Consider the following 21,492-nt stretch of genomic DNA (forward strand, 5'->3'; position numbering starts at 1 on the left):
TGTCTAGTTTCTTTATCTTTCAAAGTGGTATCAGAGCCCTATACGTTCCGCCAATTCTCATTTTTCGTCCATTTTAGAAATGGTTTCCAACATGGTCCAACAACAAATCCCTAGATTATCAAAAGATAACTATGGGTCGTGGTCTATCCAAATGAGAGCCTTGTTTGGGTTTTCAAGATCTGTGGGAACTCATTACTGATGGATATACAGAACCAACTGAGGAGCAGGAAGCTGAATACACAGCAGATGAGAATAAAACTCTTAAGGAGCAAAGGAAGAAGGATAAAAATGAATTGTTTCTACTCTATCAAGCATTGGACGAGTCTAGCTTCGAGAAAGTTGCTGAAGCAATGACAAAGAGACGAACGGGTGAAACGGGTCCGTCTCCAATCATTATAGGGCGAGTTCGAGGCTCTTCACATGAAGGATGGAGAATCGACGTCTGATTATTTCTCACGATTGGTGATTGCTGGTAATCGTGAATGGTTTGAAAAGAAACAATGAGAAGGTCGATGACATCTGAGTCATCGAAAAGGTACTTCGATCATTTTCCTCTAAATTTGAGCATGTAGTTGTAGCTATCGAAGAGTCTAAGGACTTGGAGAATCTTACAATTGAGGAGTTGTTGGGTTCATTACAAGTACATGAGCAAAGGATGCAAAAGAATGCTAATTCTGGTGTATTAGAACAAGCACCAGAGTCAAAACTGACTCTAACTGATCAAGGCAAATTCAGCTCCAACCGTGGTCGTGGTAGAGGCCGAGGGCGTGGTATTTTTCAACAACCACGTCAAAGTCAGCAGGAGACTCAAAGCTTAAGAGGTCGGGAACGAGGAGGCTACCGAGGAAGAGGAAGATCCACATATGGACGTAGAAACTCCAAGAATATCCAATGTTGCAGAAGCAATAAATGAGGTTGTAGTGATTCTATTTACTTCTCGCTTATGATGATTCAAATTCAATAGATGAGGTTTGGTACCTTGATTCTGGAGCAAGTAATCACATGTGTGGGAAGAAAGATTTGTTCGTAGAACTCACAGAAAGAGTTCACGAAAATGTGAACTTGGGAGACTCCTCCAAACTATCAGTTGAAAGCAAAGGGAAGATAAAAATATGTCAAAATGATGGTAAGAAAGGGTACATTTCTAATGTTTATTATGTGCCTAACATGAAAAGCAATATTCTTAGCATTGGGCAGCTGCTTGAGAAGGGGTACACCATACATATGGAGAACTACTCTCTCATTTTGAGAGATACACGTGGAGGAATTGTGGCTCATGTTCCAATGGCCAACAATCGCATGTTCCCGTTACATCTTAATATAAAATCTGAGAAGTGCTTCTATGGACTCAAGGAAAGTGAGTTATGGAAGTGGCATCTTCGGCTTGGTCATCTACATTTTAGCGGCCTAAAGCTACTATCTTCAACTGGCATGGTGCATGGGTTACTAGTGATCAAGCTGATAATAGCTTAAAAGTGCTTATTTTTCCTATTAAAATAAGTATTATCATACTTTATTATAATTTAATTCTTGCATTTTATATTTAATTGTGGAATATTGTTCAAATATTAATATTAAGATTAAATGATATATTAATGCAAGAAATTGTGTTATGTAGGAATTACAAAAGAAATCAAAGAGTAAAAGCCAAGATGTGGGTCAAAAGAAGAAGTCTATCCTATGCCCAAGATAGAGTCCAATGTGTAAAACAAGAAGAGGTGAAATCAAACTGCTGGACCCACGAATTGGATAAACATTCTAATACTACTACATGACAAAACCAAGAAGAAAAATGTGTCTTTGGCTCTTATAAAAAGAAGCGGAGTTTTATTTCAAGTGTAAGAGAGAGATATGGAACAAAGAGAAGACTGAGATTCTTATAGTAGTACGAATCCCAAAAGAAAAATGACTCTTATCTCTATAAGAGAAGCAACATGGCAACAAACAAGGGGGCTGAAAAATTGCAGAAAAAAAAGAAGACGTTCAGCTCAAGATCAAAGAAGACAGCGACGACGGTTCAAGATTTAATTTTATTTTCTTCTCAGTTATTTTATTTTGCTAGCACGATGTTTATGATTTTAACGATGAAATTTATTTACATAATCATGTCTAGCTAAATTTCTAGCTGAGGCTAAGGGTGAAACTTTTAATAAGATTGTAGTATTTATTTTTCAACTCTTTTATGGTTTTTAATGTAAGATCTTTTTAATTGATTGCATAATTTATTCTTAGAAAAATGTTTTTGTTCTGCAAAATTCCTTGATTCATTGTTAACTACGGGTACAGTGAATGCTTTGAATTCCCTGCGAATCAAATAACTAATTTTGCGTAATAAAATCAATCAATTTTAAGATTAATCTTTCGATGATATTTTCTCTTGGTATTCACTGATCTATTCTTCAATTATAACATGAGTTGCGAAATAAATATTATAATTTTGTTAAAAGTAAAACCCCAATGCCTTAGCGATCCCTTTTAATTGTTATTTTCATTATATATTTTATTTGCATCATTCCACTAAATCATCTATCATAAATTTTTCTTAATTTTATTTTGGGGTAATTACTTTTTTCCCCCATGAACTACCAAAAAATGCGCGATGCCCCCATGAACTACCAAGTCGACCAAAATAGAGCATTCAACTACCAAAGATAACTATTTTCCCCCTTCCGTCAGTCACACGCCGTTTTACCCTCATTTTCTTCCTCTTTTCCCCCTATGAACTACCACCATCTTCCTCTTTTCCCCCCATGAACTACCATCATCTTCCAACATGCCCCCATATAAAACGACACATGACCCGTTGACCGTTTGTTTTAACCCCTTTGACTGACGGAAGGGGGGAAAATGGTTGTCTTTGGTAGTTGAATGCTCTATTTTGGTCGAGTTGGTAGTTCATGGGGGCATTGCGCATTTTTTGGTAGTTCATGGGGGAAAAAGGTAATTACCCATTTTATTTTTTTAGTGTTCTTTGTTTCCCAAATCCCAGTGGTTCGACACTCGACTTCTGAGAATTACTACTTCGCGACAACCTGCACTTTTGATTCGCACACTTAAGTTGTCAACACAAGCCATCGAGCAATGTTTGTGAAAGATGTATACTTGGCAAGCAGGCACAACTTTTTTTTTCCCAACGGCAAATCTTAGAGAGCAACATCACCATTGCAACTAGTTCACATTGAAATATGTGGACCAATAGATCCCATGTCCTTAGGAGGTAATAAACAATTTATTACCTTCATTGATGACTTTAGTAGAAAATTTTGGGTTTGTTTTCTTAAAGAAAAATCAGTTGCCTTTACTGTATTCAAGAAATTTAAAGCTCTTGTTGAAAATCAAAGTGGTAATAAACTTGTAACTCTTCGTTCTGACCAAGGTGGAGAATACACCTCAAAAGAATTTGATAAGTACTGCATGGAATCATATCATATATATATATATATAAAAGCTGAGTTTTGCTTTAGTATTGCGTAGAATTGTTCCACGTGGCATGAACCGGCGATTGTAAATACTGAACCGTGCCTCCTTGCTGCACAGCGTTTTACTTGAAATGTCAATAAAAGCAAAACGTCGAGAAAATTTAAGGGAAACATTGCAAAGCCTTTGAAATTCAAAAACTGAAATTAAGAAACTCCATGTATCTATTTTTCTAACCAAGAAAAAGAAGAAACGTGAGGCAATGAAATATTTTCATCTGATCTTTCTAAAACCAACTAATCATCAACAAGACCTATATACCAGTGATGGATTTCGGCGATACCCGTCAAATTGAGATAGTGGCTGAATGCTCAAGCGAGGGCGAAGGCTTCTCTAACACCTCTGCCATGTCCTCATCCCTGCCATCCTCATGTTGCCTCACGTTTGCTCTATCAAATAAATCCGGGTGTTCCTTTAGAAACTCTCTCTCTCTCTCTGCCTCTCTCTCTAGAAAACTCTGGAGACAGGTAGAAGTACGTAGTTGAGGTTTTTTCCCTGAATATCTTTTTGTTTATTGAGATATGGGCCGTTTTGGTCTTAAACCTTTTTATTTGTTTTTCGTTGTATTTGGTTTGGCAAGTGACAGAGGCATAATGACATATCACCTCAATGAGTCAATCCATATTTGAGCGCCTCTCCCAACGTCCCCACGTCAATCCACCATGTCCTTATCCCATATCACTATAGGTCTAGATGATTCCCAAAAAAAATTTCTAATTTTTTTTTTTAACAATATTTTTTCTAATACTTAACCAAGATATGATATGTATGGGTAAATTTTTATTTAGTTAAAAATATATCGATCTTTTAAATTTTAATTATAACATAAAATATCATTATATATATTATTCCTTCAACTTTATTGTTTACTATAATAAAACTAAATAATTATATGTTTTCACTTGCATAGATAGTCTTAAATTTTAATTCTAACATACAATATCTCAATTTTTTTAATAGGCGATAAATTGTTTTTGTACTATTAATTACTTTTTTTAAATTATTTTTTGTTTTGCATCCAATAATTGTGTTTGGTTAATAAGTAAAATTTGTCTGAATTGTAATTGATTTCTTATTGAAATATTAGATTAATTTTGTATTTGATTTTGATTTTGATTTTGTACAATGTCCTTGACCAACAAATAAAAAAATAAAATTGAAAGCACTTTATGTATAATCCAATATTTCTTTTTAATCAAATACAATATTTTGATTCTCTCCTTATTATTGCATGTGATTTTATTATTTAATAAATACCATTTTAGAAATATTTTAATTTATAAATTGAATTGTTATATAATTATATTTTTTAGTTGAAATATGAGGTCAAATGATACTATTTACAAAATTCATTCTTAAAAATATATCATTGCTTCAATTTTGTTGTCAGCTAATTAAAACAAAACTAAATAATCATATATATTTTTTTCTTTATAGGAATAAATTTTCATAAAAAAAAAAAAATGTCTATTTTTCTTTGTATTTTTTTTTTTAACATTCAGAATTATTGGTGTTTTATTTGTATTGAAATATAATAGGTATCACACTAAGAGATTGCTACTAATTTTGTATTAATAGTACTTTAATATTTATATTAAACCATGTGTTTTACTCCAATTTTAACCTTTTGTTTTTTTTAAGTGTTTTAGTGTTTTTTGAAAGTAAAATAAGGCAAAATTTATTTGATTATTGTACATAAAATGAATATAAATACATTCGAAACACCAAAGAGATATTAACCATTAAACATGATGTGAGGATTTATTTGATTACGTTAAATATTTATTGAAATATTTTGTTTTATTTTGTTTTCATGAAAAATATTTTGTTTAATTTGTTTTGTATTTGAGGTTAATTAGGCATTATCCATCATGTTTTACTTATTCTAACTAATAATTTTTTTTTTCTTTATTTTTTTCACTCTATTTATTTTGTTTAGCTCTTCTAGCCTATCTATGGCCTTGATATTTGTTCTTTAGGTTGTTATAACACACATTTACTTACGATTTTTTTGAGAAATGGGTAATGTTAAGGGTGTTGAGAAGTATCAAAAATAGCCGTGTGCTAACTATTTCTTTTGAGTCTTGAAAGAAGGTCTTGATCTATGGGCGTTTTGGTCTAACTATTTTTATTTGCTTTTATTCACTATTTTTTCATATTTCTCATTTTGCCCTTCTCTCATTTAAGCGAGTACATTGGAATTCGTTTCTAAGAGAGAAGTTATTTTTGGGATGAAATTTTGCCGACCGATTCTCTACTTTTCGAGACACTCAAAGCTGAGTGAGATGAGACTCTGGCCCAGTTCTTTTTATTTTTATATGAATAAAAATAAGTCTTGCCTTTTAGGATAGTTTGACTACTGGACTACCCTTTCAAAGTTCAATCTCTCACTTAATTTGTTCTTCCATTCTTCTTTTTTTCTTTCATTATTTATTTTTTGTTGTTTTTTTATTTTTGAAATTTTATAAGGGTATAATTGAGATTTTATAAAGACTAATTGATGTGTTAGTATTGCATGTCTACATGTAATCTTTTTTTTAATTGGATTTAACGTGTAATTAATTAATAAGTAATTTTTTCCCTGAATTGCAATTAATTTTTTTATTGAAATATTAGATTAATTTTGTATTTGATTTTGTACAATATGTCGTTGACCAACAAAAAAAAAAAAAATTGAAAGTATTTTATGTATAATCCAATATTTCTTTTTAATCCAATACAATATTTTGAATGTGTAATCCAATATATATTTTTTAATCCAATATAATATTTTGATTCTCTCCTTATAGATAGCATGTGATTTTATCATTTAGTAAATACTATTTTAGAAATATTTTAATTTATAAATTGAATTGTTATAGAATTATACTTTTTAGTTGAAATATGAGGTCAAATGATGCTATTTACAAAATTTATTCTTAAAAAATATATTATTCCTTCAAATTTATTGTCTGATAATTAAAACAAAACTAAATAATTATATGTTTTCTCTTGCATAGATAATCTTAAAGTTTAATTATAACATACAATACTTCAATCTTTTTTAACGAACCAAAAACTGTTTCTGTTTTTAATATTTCAATATTTCTGTTTTGTTTTTTCTTTTCTCTTTTTTCTTTTGTGGATGTTAAATTTGACATTCATTTAGTCTGGGTTTTCTATTTAAACAAAAACTGTGTTGGTTTTTTGTATCTTTGTGTGCTATACGTTTTTATGATTATAATTCTGTCATTCTTTTTGCTATTTTTTTTCCTTTATACTTTCCGTTTTTGACAATGTATAGCTATTGGAATAAATTTTCAAAAAAATAAAATAAAATAAAAATATTTTTGTTTGTATTTTTTTCAAACATTTAGAATTATTTGTGTTTTATTTGTATTGAAATATAATAGGTATCACACTAAGAGATTCTTACTAATTTTGTATTAATACTTTAATATTTATATTAAACTACGCCATATATTTTTTTATTAATGCTTTGATAATTAGATTAACCCATGTTTTCTTCTTACTATTTTTTTTTTTCTTTCTATTATACTTCTTTTTTCGTTATACTTTATGTGAACAAATGTTTATTGTTAAAAGATGTTTATTGCCCCTAGAAATTTATTGTTAAAAATATATCAATTTTTTAACTTTATTGTCTGCTACAACAAAACTAAAAAATTAGATATTTTTTCTTGCTATATTTAAATATAAATTAAAATTTTTAATATCATTTGTATTACCTACGACATTTGTAAAACATTAGCTTAGTAGAACTTCTGACATTCTCAACATTCTATTTTATTTTTTATGATTTTTTTTTTCTTTTTTAAATCAACCCTTATACTATCACTTGGATGTATATTCTTTACTGTTTTCTTGCACTTCATGCTCTGAACCAACAAGTAAGAGAAAACGTCTATTAGTATTTTACTCAAAGTATGAATATACTCCAATGCCCAAGACAATCATCTATAACATAAATTGAAGAAACTATTTATAATGTTCATTATAATATTATGGAAGTAGTCTCTTTAAGTTTAACGTGTGTAACTATTGAATATAGGTTATTGTTTTTGAGTACTTCGGAACTAATTTGCAATACGCGTTGAGGTATTTCCATTCTTTTCCTTAAATTTTTATTTAGTTTCTTTAATTTCTTTTTCTTTTCTTTTTTTGTTGGGGTAGCATTACTTCTTAATGTTGTGAGTGTACTATTTTTTCAATAATTTTGTACATATTATATTGCATTATTTTGATTATATTGTTTAATTAGTTAAAGTAATATTATATGTTTTAGTTGAATTTGATGAACTAAATGATAGGATTTATAACTTTGTCATTAATTCGTTTTTTTCTTCACAATTTTGAAATAGAAAAAAAAAAAGAAAAGGAAAATGCAAGAATTGCACGACAAAGAAGACGTATGATTATGAATGAAAAAAGGAATCAAGGAGGTATTATCGTGGGTAGTGGAAGTAGGTCTAAGAAAGTTAGGAAATACAACGACGTTCAACGAACAGATTCAACTACTCAAAGTATGACAAACAATAGAAACGAAATGGAAAATGAACGACTTGCACAACATAAAAGACAGAAAACAAATCGAGGAGTTATTATTGTTGGTTGTGGAAGTAGCTCTAGCCAAGTTAGGGATCACAACAGCTTGCAACCAACAAATTCCATTGCTCAAAGTACGACAGAACGTGGATTCGACTATAGCTCAAACAGAAAAGATATTCCAAGTAAATGACTTAACTAAATTTATTTGATAAAAAATATAAAAGTTTTTGCACACCATCAAATTTAATCCAACATTTCTTTCTTTCTTCACTCTATTTCATACAGGAAAATTTATTGAACCATGGAATTTTGGCTCACCATCATATGTATGTGAGTATTGTGGTGTGATAGTATGGTATGAAAAAAGAACAGTGAAATCTAAGAAGCCTCATAATCCTAAATTTTCTCTATGTTGTATGGAGGGTCAAGTGAAGTTGCCTTTACTTAAGAAACCACCTGTTATTCTTGAAGAATTGCTAAATCCTGTTGGTGGGCATCGTTCAAAAAACTTTAAAGCACAAATTAGAAGTTATAATTCCATGTTTGCTATGACATCAATGGGTGGGAATGTGGATAAGACAATTAATGATGGAAGAGGTCCTTATATATTTCGACTTAACAGCCAAAACCACCATAGAATTGGAACATTACTCCCAAGTGATGGCTTGACCCCCTGTTTTGCACAGCTATATTTTTACGACACTGAAAATGAAGTTCCGAATAGAATGAATACCTTGAATCGCTTCGACAGTAACCTTGATCGCTCTATTGTTGATTCCCTGGTCCAAATGCTAGATGAATCAAACGTATTGGTGAAGATCTTTCGTATGGCTAGAGACCGTTTTAGAGGAGGTAATATCCACCACTTAAGATTACGTCTTATTGGATCACGATCTACCGATGGAAGAGATCACAATCTTCCCACATGTTCAGAAATTGCTGCAATTATTGTTGGTGACATTGGTGTTGAGAATGCACACCGTGATGTTATTGTAGATTTTAAAGAAGGTGGATTATAGAGGATCAACGAGTTGCATCCATCATATATGGCATTGTAGTATCCTCTTCTATTTCCATATGGCGAGGATGGTTTTAGGCTGGGTATTTTACGTAGAAGTATTAGTGGAACTAGACATAACACAAACAGTTATGTAACAATGAGGGAATATTATGCATATCGGTTGCAAAAACGTCAAGATGAGGGACATACTTTGATATATGGTGGCCGGTTATTTCAGCAATTTGTTGTTGATGCATACACATGTATTGAAGCAATTCGACTTATGTGGATAAGACGTAATCAAGGTGCATTAAGGACTGAAATGTACAGTGGATTGAGGGATGCAGTTATGAGGGGAGATACCACCCCTGCATCTATTGGGAAAAAATTGTTTTGCCTTCAACTTTTACAGGAAGTCCAAGATATATGATTGAGAATTATCAGGATGCAATGGCAATTTGTAGATGGGCAGGCTATCCTGATTTATTTATCACTTTCACTTGCAATGCAAAATGGCCGGAGATTGAAAGTTTTCTATCTATGAATCCTGGTTAGAACCTGAGGATCGACTTGATATGCTTGGAAGAGTTTTTAAGATCAAGCTCGATCAACTATTATATGACTTAAAGCATGGCCAACACTTTGGGAGACTGCTTGCTGGTATTCTAAATTTATTGTTGTTATTTTTTATGTTTTAATTTCTATGCACAATTTAATTAAGTTTATATTTCGCTTACAGTTGTCTACACTATCGAATACCAAAAGAGAGGATTGCCTCATGCTCATATATTGCTTTTCTACATCCCGATGATAAACATCCAACACCGATAGAAATAGATAGGATAATCTCAGCAGAAGTTCCAGCTTTGAACAAAAATCCTCAAGCTTATGATGTTGTCGAACAATTTATGGTACATGGCCCTTGCGGCTCTATAAATCCAAATTCAAGTTGTATGATTGGCAACAAATGTAGCAAGCATTTTCCGAAGAGATTTAACTCTGAAACTACGATTGATGAAGATGGCTTTCCAGTATATAAAAGGAGGAACAATGGAATATTTGTTGAAAAAAATGGTGTCAAGCTTGACAAACGATTTATAGTTCCTCACAATATTGACTTATTGGTGAAATATCAGTCACAAATAAATGTTGAGTGGTGCAATCGTTCAAGGTCTATCAAGTACTTATTCAAATATATAAATAAAGGACCTGATCGTGCAACTTTAATTCTTGAAGAAAATTTACATGTCGATGGTTCTACTGGAATACAACATGTGACAGATACTGATGAAATAAAAGCATATTTAGATTGTAGATATGTGTCTGCTATAGAGGCATGTTGGAGGATCTTTCAGTTTGAAATCCATTATCGAGAACCTGCAGTTGAGAGACTAAATTTTCATCTTGAAAATGAGCAACCGGTCATGTTTGATGATTCTGATTACTTAGATAATGTTTTGAGTCAACCGAATATTAGAAAGACTAAATTTACTGAATGGATGAAAACAAATGCTTTGTATGAAGAAGCCAGAGAGTTGACTTATTCTGATTTCCCTTCCAAATGGGTTTGGCATAACAAAGACAAGGAATGGAGATCGAGGAAGCAAAGAAGATGTGTAGGACGGATATTTTACTCTCATCCTGGTAGTGGTGAACGATTTTATTTGCGAATGTTACTTAACATTGTTAAAGGACCTCGGTCTTTTGAGGAAATAAGAGCTGTAAATAGTGTGTTGTATCCAACTTTCAAGTCAGCATGTTATGCTCTTGGTTTGCTTGATGATGATAAAGAGTGGCATGAAGCTTTAAATCATGCATCCCATTGGGCTTCAGGGAAGCAACTTCGTGAACTTTTTGTCACAATGTTGATTTTTTGTGAGGTTGCTGACACTTATAAATTATGGATTTCGAATTGGAAATTGTTATCTGAAGATATTCTGCATCGAGAAAGAAGAATTTTACGATATGACGACCTACATCTTAGTGACTCGCAGTTACAAGAGTATGCACTTTGTGACATTGAACGATAACTAAACAAAAATGCAAGGTCTTTAAGAGAATTTGAGACGATGCCATATCCAAACACGTTACTTCTTAGTCAAAGTAACAATAGATTATTGCAAGAAAAACTGGATTATGATAGGATTCTTTTGGCAGATGAGCATATGAAACTTCTTAGTGATCTAAATTATGAACAAAGAAAGATATATGATTCAGTAATTGGATCCGTTACAGAAAATAAAGGTGGTGTTTACTTCGTTTATGGACATGGAGGTACTGGAAAGACTTATCTATGGAGAACCTTGATATGTCGATTGCGCTCAGAAGGGAAGATAGTCATTGCAATTGCATCATCTGGGATTGCAGGATTGTTGTTACCTGGTGGAAGAATTGCTCATTCGAGGTTTCAAAAACCGATAAATGTAACAGATACCTCAACTTGCGCGTTTAAGCAAGGTTCACATCTTGCAAAACTAATGACAAGAGCAAGTCTAATAATTTGGAATGAAGCTCCTATGGCTCATCGAAATTGTTTTGAAGCTGTTGATCGTTCACTAAGAGATATTTTACATTTTAGTGATCCACAAAGTGGAGAGAAACCATTTGGAGGAAAGACAGTTGTTCTTGGTGGTGATTTTCGACAAATATTACCGGTTGTATCTAAAGGCCGGAGAGAAGAAATAGTTGAGGCATCAATTAATAGGTCTTCATTATGGAAGTACTGTACAGTTATGACTTTGACAAAGAATATGAGGCTTGAGCAAAATCTCGGCGATAATGCTGCAAGAGAATTTGCACAATGGATTCTGAAAATAGGTGAAGGTGAATTAGATGATAGTGAAGGTGAAGCATTGATTAAGATACCATTTGATTTAAGAATTCCACATGATACTTATCCTATTAATGATATTGTGAATGCTACCTACCCTGAGTTACAAAGTAAATACACTGATGCAAAGTATTTAGAAGATAGAGCGATTTTAGCTCCAACAAATGATGTCGTGCAAGACATAAATGACTACATGATTGATCTTATTAACGTTGACGAAGAAACATATCTCAGTGCTGATTCAATATGTAAAGCTGCAAGCAACATTCAAGACCAAGATATTATGTATCCAATAGAATTCCTAAATTCATTGAAGTTTCCGGGTATACCAAACCATAAACTCAGGCTCAAAGTTGGAATCCCTATAATGTTACTTCGGAATTTAAATCAGAGTGCTGGACTTTGCAATGGCACTAGACTTTTGGTTACTCAATTGTCAAAATGGGTGTTAGAGGCTAAAATCATATCAGGGACTCAAGTTGGACATAAAGTATTCATTCCACGTATAGTTCTATCTCATTCTGATTCTAAATTGCCTTTTGTATTGAAAAAAAGACAATTTCCAGTATCTGTTTGCTTTGCTATGACGATTAATAAAAGTCAAGGTCAATCATTGCAACGTGTAGTAGGCCTTTTCCTACCAAAACCTGTCTTTAGTCATGGTCAATTGTATGTCGCTATATCCAGAGTTACAAGTAGAAATGGGCTTAGAGTATTCATTGAAGGTGAACATTATGGCGATAATTTCCATACAAAAAAATATAGTATACAAGGAAATATTCAACGATTTGCCTAGAGGTAACATTTACTATATATTTGAATCTTATATTGTAACTTGATTTAAAATGCCTATATTTTTCACTAAAAATATAAGTACACCTTACTAAAATAAATTTTGTGCAGGTGTTACTGAATAATATCAACATGGCTTACACATCCCTGAATCAAATTTCAATCGAGAAAGACACGTAGATTGTGAAAGTTAGAATCATTCGGATGTGGGACGCAATTAACATAGCAAATGACCATGAGCTAATCAGTCTTGATATGATAATGGCTGACGAAAATGTAAGTTGGTATCTATTTTTCTCAATTTAATTATTTTCAAATATGGAACAATAAATTTGTGAAACATGTTTTTTTTTTTTATTTTTTTTTATTTTTTATCAGGGAACACTAATACATGCAAGTATTAGAAAGAATTTTGCTCAGCGTTTCAGACCTCTCTTCAATGAAGGACCTATCTACGCAATCAAGAATTTCATAGTTGAGGAATATAGAGCGAAGTTTCGTCCGGTACATAACGAAGTTAAAATTATTTTCATGTCATCAACTTCGGTCTCTAAGATCAATGGAATAGATCATGCCATACCTCATTATGGATTTGAACTCGCTGATTATGAAACTATAGCGAGTTGTTGCAATGACATTACTTATTTGACTGGTATATTGATCATTTATTTTCATTTACTTTAAAAAATAGTTTATAGCTTATACAAAGTGACAATTCAATACTAATTTTATTAAAATCAATTTCATTAATTTGCAGATGTCATTGGTAGATTAGAATCAGTTGGAGTTATTGAAGAGATTAAGGCAAAAGGTCGTCCAACAAAAGTTCGAAAAATTCAGTTGTTACTAGAAGAGAAAGAAATAATTTTATTTTCATGTGAAATACAATCAGCTACTGAACCCCAACAACCATAGCATACTAACTTAGTTATCTACTATGCCAGAAACAAATATTTGCAAACAACTTTGTGGGGATCTACAGCACTTCAAGTAGGTGATGATTTCTATGAGAAAAATACAAGTCCAACTATTGTAATAGTAACTTCGACTATTGTGAAGACTTTCAGGGGTAACTACTTTATTTACTATTTTTATAAACCATATAATGCGTATTTTTCTTTGTATATGTTAATGGATTTCTCTTTGAATTTTTTGTAGGTGAATACAACTTATCATCAACAACTGCAACAAGGGTGTACATTAACCTTAAAATTCCTGAAGTTGCCAGAGTTCTTGACAAGTACAACTATTACCTAATTATATTATATTTTACTAAGAAAATGTAAACTAACCTATTTTTATTTTTAATGAATAGGTTGAACAATGTCACAGTATCAAAAGTTAAAGAATTGAAGATTGATTGACCACCGATGATTCTAGACAAAGAACTTGCCTTGCGAAACAGAAAGACGATTGTTGAAATAAAAAAAATGGAATGGAAACCCGAGAGAAAGGTATGAGCCCCTCAAGTTATAAGATCTAAATCTTAACCTATAAGATCACTAATATCGTATCATTTATTTTAATTTTTGAAAGATTTAATATTGCAAGAAATATTAATTACATGTTTATGCAAAGTCAATAGAATAGACAACAAGTTTGGATGGTATTATATTGGTTGTCTTACAAGACGAAGGTTAAGCTTATAGGAGGATCTTTTTGGTGTGAACGTTGTAAGGCGGAACCTAAATTTTCTGTACTAAGGTAAACAAAAAATAATATTGTGTATAAATATATATAGTTCCTACTACTAACCAATTTGGAAATGAAGCAGGTATAGGATACAAATAGAAGTATCAGATACAACTAATTCAACAACATTCATTGTATTTGATAAAGAGGGTGAACAACTTATAGGCAAGACTGCGAAAGAACTTGTAGACATGCAAGATGAGGTAACAAAAACATAAAAAATTTACTTTACCAATACATAATAAAGTAAAAAAGTAATCAAAAATTAATACAACATACTCTAACTTATCATAACATTATGCTCTTTTATATTTATACAGAATTTGAAGGACAATATCTTACCAAGAGAAATGAAAGCAATAGTTTCCAATGAATATATATTCCAATTGCGACTCAACGACTATAATCTGAAAAGAGGGTTAGAGAATTATACCGTTTCAAAAATCTTTTAACCACATGTTTCACAAGAGGTTCAGATCCAAAAGGTAACATTTAATTATGTATTTTTTTTTAAAAAAGAAATTATCTACATAATTTAATGCATCTTCTAATGAAATTTAATGATAACAGGAAACTCCAGCCAACTCTGAACAAAATATAGAAGACGAACAGACATTCACTCAACATTCTTCAATGTCGTTTTCCTTACCTATTGAAGATGTTGAATCAGATGATGATGATATGCCGATCAAATTGCTTTGCAAACGAAAGCGATACACTTAATACAAGACTAATCAATCTTCAACGCACAACTTTTGAGACTTTTTCCTTACCTTTTTTATATGATTCATCACACATTTAAATTGATTGAGATTTTTCAAGGAATTTTTTTTGTAATGCATTTTTTTTCTTCTTTTTTGCTTCAATTGGAATTCATACAGCTATCTAATCTTTTTTAGGCCAGGAGATAGAATTTCGAACAATCTAATGTAATTATTCTTAATAATAGTATTGTGATGTGCTTAAACTTAATAATGCTAGAGAGGGGGGTTAAACATGATAATGTTACATTTTCAACCCTGATTACCTATGCTAGGATGTATTCTTAATCTGTCTATTAGTCTCAAAATTTAATATTTAAAATCAAATTATTAAATTTATTCATTCTTATCCTCTTAAACTTTTGAATATGTTGTGATATAAATTTTGAGATAAAATTATAATGAAGAATCCCGCGGGTTATGAGCTAGTATGGCATAAAACATTAATTGACTGCTGCTTACACACCACAGCAAAACGGGATCGCCGAAAGAAAGAATCGTACCATTCTAAATATGACCAGAACTATGCTCAAGGAGAAAAGGCTGCCAAAACAATTCTGGGCAAAAGCTGTGGCGTGCTCATCTTATCTACTCAACTGATGTCTTACCAAAAGTGTCAAGAATATGACACCTCAAGAGGCATGGAGTGGCTACAAGCCAAGTGTTGCACACCTAATAATCCTTGGGTGTGTTGCATATTCTCAAGTTTCTGAATCCAAGAGAAAGAAGCTTGATGATCGTGGTGAAAAATGTATCTTCCTCAGATATAGTAAAGAGTCAAAAGCATACAAGCTCTACAATCTACTAACAAAAAAATTAGTGATTAGTAGAGATATTATCTTTGATGAAGAAAGAGTATGGAGCTGGAGTGACAAAGAGAAGGCCAAAGAACAACAATTATTGGAGGAGCCTGAAGAGCTCTTAACAGAAGCTCCACCAAGTACCCCACCATCTTCTCAGCCTATCACACCGTTCACAGCATATAGAGACTCGACACCTTCTATAGAAGGGAGCAACAGCAGATCCTTCACAAATCAAAGTAAGATGAGAAGTCTTAGGGAAATCTATGAGCAAACAGAATATGAAGAGACTAATATTTTCTGCCTATATGCTGATCATGAGCCTCTTACCTTTCAAGAAGCTGTTGAAGAAGATTGTTGGAGATCCGTAATGGAGGAGGAGATACATGCTATTCAAAAGAATGACACTTGGGAGTTGACAATACTCCCATCAAACCAAAAGGCTATTGGCGTCAAGTGGGTGTACAAGATCAAACACACTTCAGAAGGTGAAGTTTCTCGATACAAGGCAAGACTAGTAGCTAAAGGCTACAAACAAAAGTACGGCGACTATGAAGAGGTCTTTGCACTAGTTGCGAGACTTGACATAGTGAGATTGTTGATCGCACTTGCCGCTCATAACAATTGGAAGATATACCAACTTGATGTCAAGTCAGCCTTTCTCAATGCCATCCTTGAAGAAGAGGTGTATGTACAACAACCGAAAGGCTTTATAATGGAAGGTGAAGAAAGTAAGGTGTACCACCTTCAGAAGGCGTTATATGGCTTAAAGCAGGTATCGAGAGCTTGGAATGCACGTATCGATAGTTATCTTCATCAAAACGGTTTCACCAAATGTCCATATGAGCATGCTGTCTATATGAAGAAAAATCATCTTGGTGAATTTCTAATTATTTGCGTATATGTTGATGATTTGTTATATCCAGGAAATAATGGTGAAATGTGTTGTGCAAATTATAATTACTCGCAAGTGCACGAATCGTTTGCAATATAGCGTTTTGCAAGTGCGAGGTCGATCTCACAGGGAATTGAGTTGCGAAAATTAATCTCTATTCAAACTAATCCTATTTTAACCTAGTTCCAAATTTAGGGGTTTTTAATAAAAGAAAACATAAACAAAATTAATGAAAATAAAGGGGTCTAGGGTTTTGGAATCCACACTCACCAAATCACAACAACCTAATCTCATGCTCATCACACATATTTTGAGGTTTTCAAATGCAAATCTTAGGTATGTTCTACTTTTGCTTCAAAAATTGTTTAAATCATTCAATGAATCCATTCTTCCACAAATTATAAAAGATATCTAGTTTCAACTAAATCATCAAATGTATCCATAGAATGAAACACAATGAATATCCAACATACATGAAAACCCAAGCCATCAATTTAATGAAACTATATCAAATCATCACTTGTATCCGGAAATCACAAGAGATATCCAATAATAATCTCGAAAATCGGAGTAGAACCATGAGAAATCAAAGCCCATAAACTCAAATAGCATAAACAAGCAATGAAACTCAGTTTCTATTCAATGGTGAGGTTTCATCCTCAACCCAAGACGAAAGTTTAGTTATACATCACTAAAGAAAACGTAAATGAACAAGAAGAATCAATAAAAACAGAAATAAACTTACAAAGGAAGGTGGTTCTAGGTGAAAATCACCAAGAACCCTAAGCTTGGTCAAAATCGGCCCTTTGGGGCACCCAGACGGTCTCTGCCGCAGCTCCTCATATTGAGAAAATGAGAAAAAGACGTGTTTATAGAGTTAGCTAGGGTTTCTGTCCCGCAAAAATTCGATCGATCTATTTTAAAATCAATCGATCTACTTTTCGATCGATCTACTTAATATTCGATCGATCTACTTTTCGATCGATCTACTTAATATTCGATCGATCTACTTTTTCAGCACTTTCGAAAATCCAGCTTTCTATGTATTTTGACTTGAAAATTGTCATTTTTCTCTTATTACCCTGCAAAAACGCAAAAACACTAAAACTAACCAAAACATCAGAAATTAACAAAGTTAGAGGTTTAACTAATGTAAATTAAGGGGTCCAAATATACACTTTTTGGCACTCATCAAAATGTTCAAGGAATTCAAGCAATCAATGTTTAAAGAGTTTGAGATGACAGACAACGGGTTGATGTCTTATTTCCTTGGTATTGAAGTGAAGCAACAACGTGATGGAATTTTCATATTCCAAAAGAAGTACATGAGGGAGATTTTAGAGAAATTCAAGATGGATGGCCCCAAATTGAAACAAGCATAAAGTTGTCAAAAGAAGGAGATGGTCAAGTTATTGAGCCAACTCTTTACAAGATTTTGGTTGGAAGTCTGAAGTATTTGACAATCACAAGGCCAGATATTGTCTATAGAGTTGGACTTGTGAGTCGATACATGGAGACGCAAATGGAAACTCATTGGCTAGCTGCAAAAAGGATTCTAAGGTATATCAAAGGCACTCTGAATCTTGGTTTATTCTATGCCTACGGTGATGAAGCAAAATTAGTTGGTTATTCAGATAGTGATTGGGGATGTGACCAAGGTGAGAGGAAAAGTATTACTGGCTATGTGTTCTATTTGAGTTCTACAGCATTTTCTTGGGCATCCAAGAAACAAGTAATCGTAGCCTTGTCTACTTGTGAGGTGGAGTATGTGGCGACTTCACCTACTGTTTGTGAAGCTATATGGCTAAGGAATCTCTTGAAGGAATTGGAACATCCACAAGAAGAACCGACTGTGATTTACGTAGATAACCCATCAGCTATAAAGTTAGCAAAGAATCCAGTGCAACATGGGAGGAGTAAACACATTGACATTAAGTTCCACTTTCTTAGAGTCCATGTCAAGCGAAAGACGATAGAGCTCCAGTGTTGCCACACCTCTGAACAAGTAACATATATATTTACTAAGCCATTATCAGGTGCAATTTTCATGAGGCTAAGAGACATGCTTGGCATGAGGAGGTTTTGCTTTGAGGGCGCGTGTTGGAAACTAAACAAATCAAAACGTAAGAAAGTTTTTAAGGTCATAAAGTTTCTTTAGTAAATAAGGATGTTTAGTTTCTAAAATGATGAGCCTTTTCAGTTTTTCAACTGAAGTATTAAAGTAAGAGTTTTTATTTTGTTGTTTAATGTAATAAAGAAGGAGAAGAAAAGTCTTTTACGTTTGTCTTTGTATGCCTATATTTGTAGGCTTTGTCAGTTGTGTTTTTACAATATTGAAATAAGAAAGAAGAATTCCTCAACTTTTGTTCTTTGTCTTTTACTACTTAAAAGAGAGAAATAGAGTGTCTAATTTCTTTATCTTTCACTCGATTCATCTAGTACGCTGTCAAAATGTACCAGATAAATGCAGGTAGAAACCTCACTTTGACATTTAGATCTGCACTGATAATTTTCTATATAACACTTTCATCCATATTTAAAAAAAAAAAAAAAAAAAAAAAAAAAAAAAAAAAAAACTCAATCTCTATATAAGTACCACACAATTTTCAAAGGAATATCTATTTTCTATTACCAGCCAAACCTGGCCAAAGACCTCCATAAATATGAATAACATATTGATGCATCTATAAAGTTTTAGGCGCAGGGGCTAATGAAAGGATAAGGATTCCCAACCACAATTTTAAAGAAGTACATTTTAATTCAAGTCTTTTCTTGCATCAAACGGAATGAAAAATGCTACCTATTAAAAATGTGACATGTTGCTAATAAGAATTGAGTATATTTTCATCCGTTTCTTGTGCTTTATGCTGTAGAAAAGGTTTGAACTAAAAATTGTCTTTTGGTTTACTAAAGAAAAAGCGCCTCTTCAAAAGTGAATAAAAAGCCTTTAAAAGGGAAAAAAAAAAAAATTGGCTACATCGGCAGCATTCCACTTTTTAATAAATAGCATTTTTCAAGCTGTTTAATGTAAGGAATGACCTAAATTGACAAATTGAGAATTTACAATTTTTTTTGAAATTATAGTGAATCCGAATTAGTAATCCAAGAATAAAAGATAGAGACAACCTTTATTTTCATTCATTCTCTCTCTCTCTCTCTCTCTCTCTCTCTAACAAGAGAGAGAGAGAGAGAGAGAGAGAGAGAGAGCCAAACAACCACTCCAATCGTGGCCACCCCAACCAAATTAATAGGGGTGGCCATGCCGGATAAAGGTGTTAGAACAGAAACTGTAAACAGATTAGAAAATGCTCATAAGGTGCAGTACAACATTGGGTAGCCACGTAGCCACCCCAACCAAATTAATAGGGGTGGCCATGCCGGATAAAGGTGTTAGAACATAAACTATAAACAGAAAAGAAAATGCTCATAAGGTGCAGTACAACATTGCTTTACTTAAGAAGCTATTTGCGTTCAGAAATTTTGATCAATTAGTGTGTACATGGTTATAGCAAATACGTCTCTATGATACAATGAAGCCCATAAAATTTCTAATGTTTGCATGAATTTAGTACAAAATGAAATCAAACCAAAACAGTGAAAACACCCTCAGATTTACTATTTTGGCAAGAAGATTAGAGTTTTGTTTATGTAGAAAAATAGAACCTAATAGAAATGAGTTTTAAATAAAGCAAAATGATTTTGGGAGAGATAGAACAAAATAATATTTTCAGTGTAAAAAATTGGTTAGTAAGTGGGTTACTTATAGTGTAACCTTGGTAGTTTTAATGTATGTTCATTAATAGACATGTATTTTCAAAACTAATAGAAAATAATTACTAATTTAACAGTCATTAAAATTTGACTATTCGATATTAACAAACACTTAATCTTGACCGTCAGTCGTTAGATCAATATTATAATTATCGGTTATTTAATTATAAATGTTAGATCTTAATTGTCAGTAACGATTACTTAATTTCAACATTTAGATCAAACTTGATTTAATCTTATGTTGACATTACTAACGGTCAAGTATATCCAATTGTTGAATCTTACTTAGAAGAATCATACTATCTAGATCAAATCATTAGATCGTATGAGCACAACCGTCCAAAAATAAACAGTCATGATCCAATTGCCATTAGGGTGCCATAAAAAGCGCCACTAACGCCTTACAACCCATAGACAACCACACGCGCAACGCGCGCATCAGGTGCTTCATACCGTTCAAGAGCCTACACACAAGTATTGCTTTAAAACAATAGCTTGGTGTGAGTTAGCATTAATAAATGCCTTCATTTTCTTTTCTTTTCCATGTGGGACTCTCATCTTTCAAGGTTTTTAAATGCCTTTTATTAAGTTCTCAAACCAAAGACATACATAGATAATTATATTAATTTTGAAAACATTCTAACAAAAGGTAGCCGCGCAGCCACACCTCTTCTCCACTAAAGGTTGTCATACGACCACTTTTTGTTTATAATTTTATAAGTAGTTAGTCCCGCACTTGTTTGTGTTTTCTCAAAATTACTATTTTTAGTATTTATTTCTTTGAAAACACAAAATACTTTTTAAAAAGTTTACCAAACAATTTTCTTAAGTAGACTCCACATAAAATATTTTCTCATATGTGGACCCTAGCAAAAACACTTTACAACTTTATATCACATTAAAAACTTTTTCAAACGAAGTCAAAA

The 21,492-nt window shown here is 32.5% G+C and overlaps 2 protein-coding genes across 2 annotated transcripts; both read left to right on the forward strand.

The window, feature by feature from the left end:
- The first annotated feature begins 131 nt into the window (after positions 1 to 131).
- Positions 132 to 1,473, forward strand: LOC133876757 (uncharacterized). Its single transcript, XM_062315004.1, has 4 exons — positions 132 to 141; positions 211 to 378; positions 573 to 770; positions 965 to 1,473. Exons 1-4 carry the CDS (start codon positions 132 to 134, stop codon positions 1,471 to 1,473), a joined length of 885 nt encoding a protein of 294 aa, XP_062170988.1.
- Positions 1,474 to 11,094: 9,621 nt separating this feature from the next.
- LOC133876758 (uncharacterized) lies at positions 11,095 to 15,062 on the forward strand. The gene is made up of 4 exons (XM_062315005.1): positions 11,095 to 12,580; positions 13,806 to 13,887; positions 14,422 to 14,542; positions 14,910 to 15,062. The coding sequence occupies exons 1-4, from the start codon at positions 11,095 to 11,097 to the stop codon at positions 15,060 to 15,062; spliced, it is 1,842 nt and encodes a 613-aa protein (XP_062170989.1).
- Positions 15,063 to 21,492: the final 6,430 nt, after the last annotated feature.

The sequence above is a fragment of the Alnus glutinosa genome, chromosome 9 (assembly GCF_958979055.1).
Source record: "Alnus glutinosa chromosome 9, dhAlnGlut1.1, whole genome shotgun sequence".
In the NCBI taxonomy this organism is placed as follows: domain Eukaryota; kingdom Viridiplantae; phylum Streptophyta; class Magnoliopsida; order Fagales; family Betulaceae; genus Alnus; species Alnus glutinosa.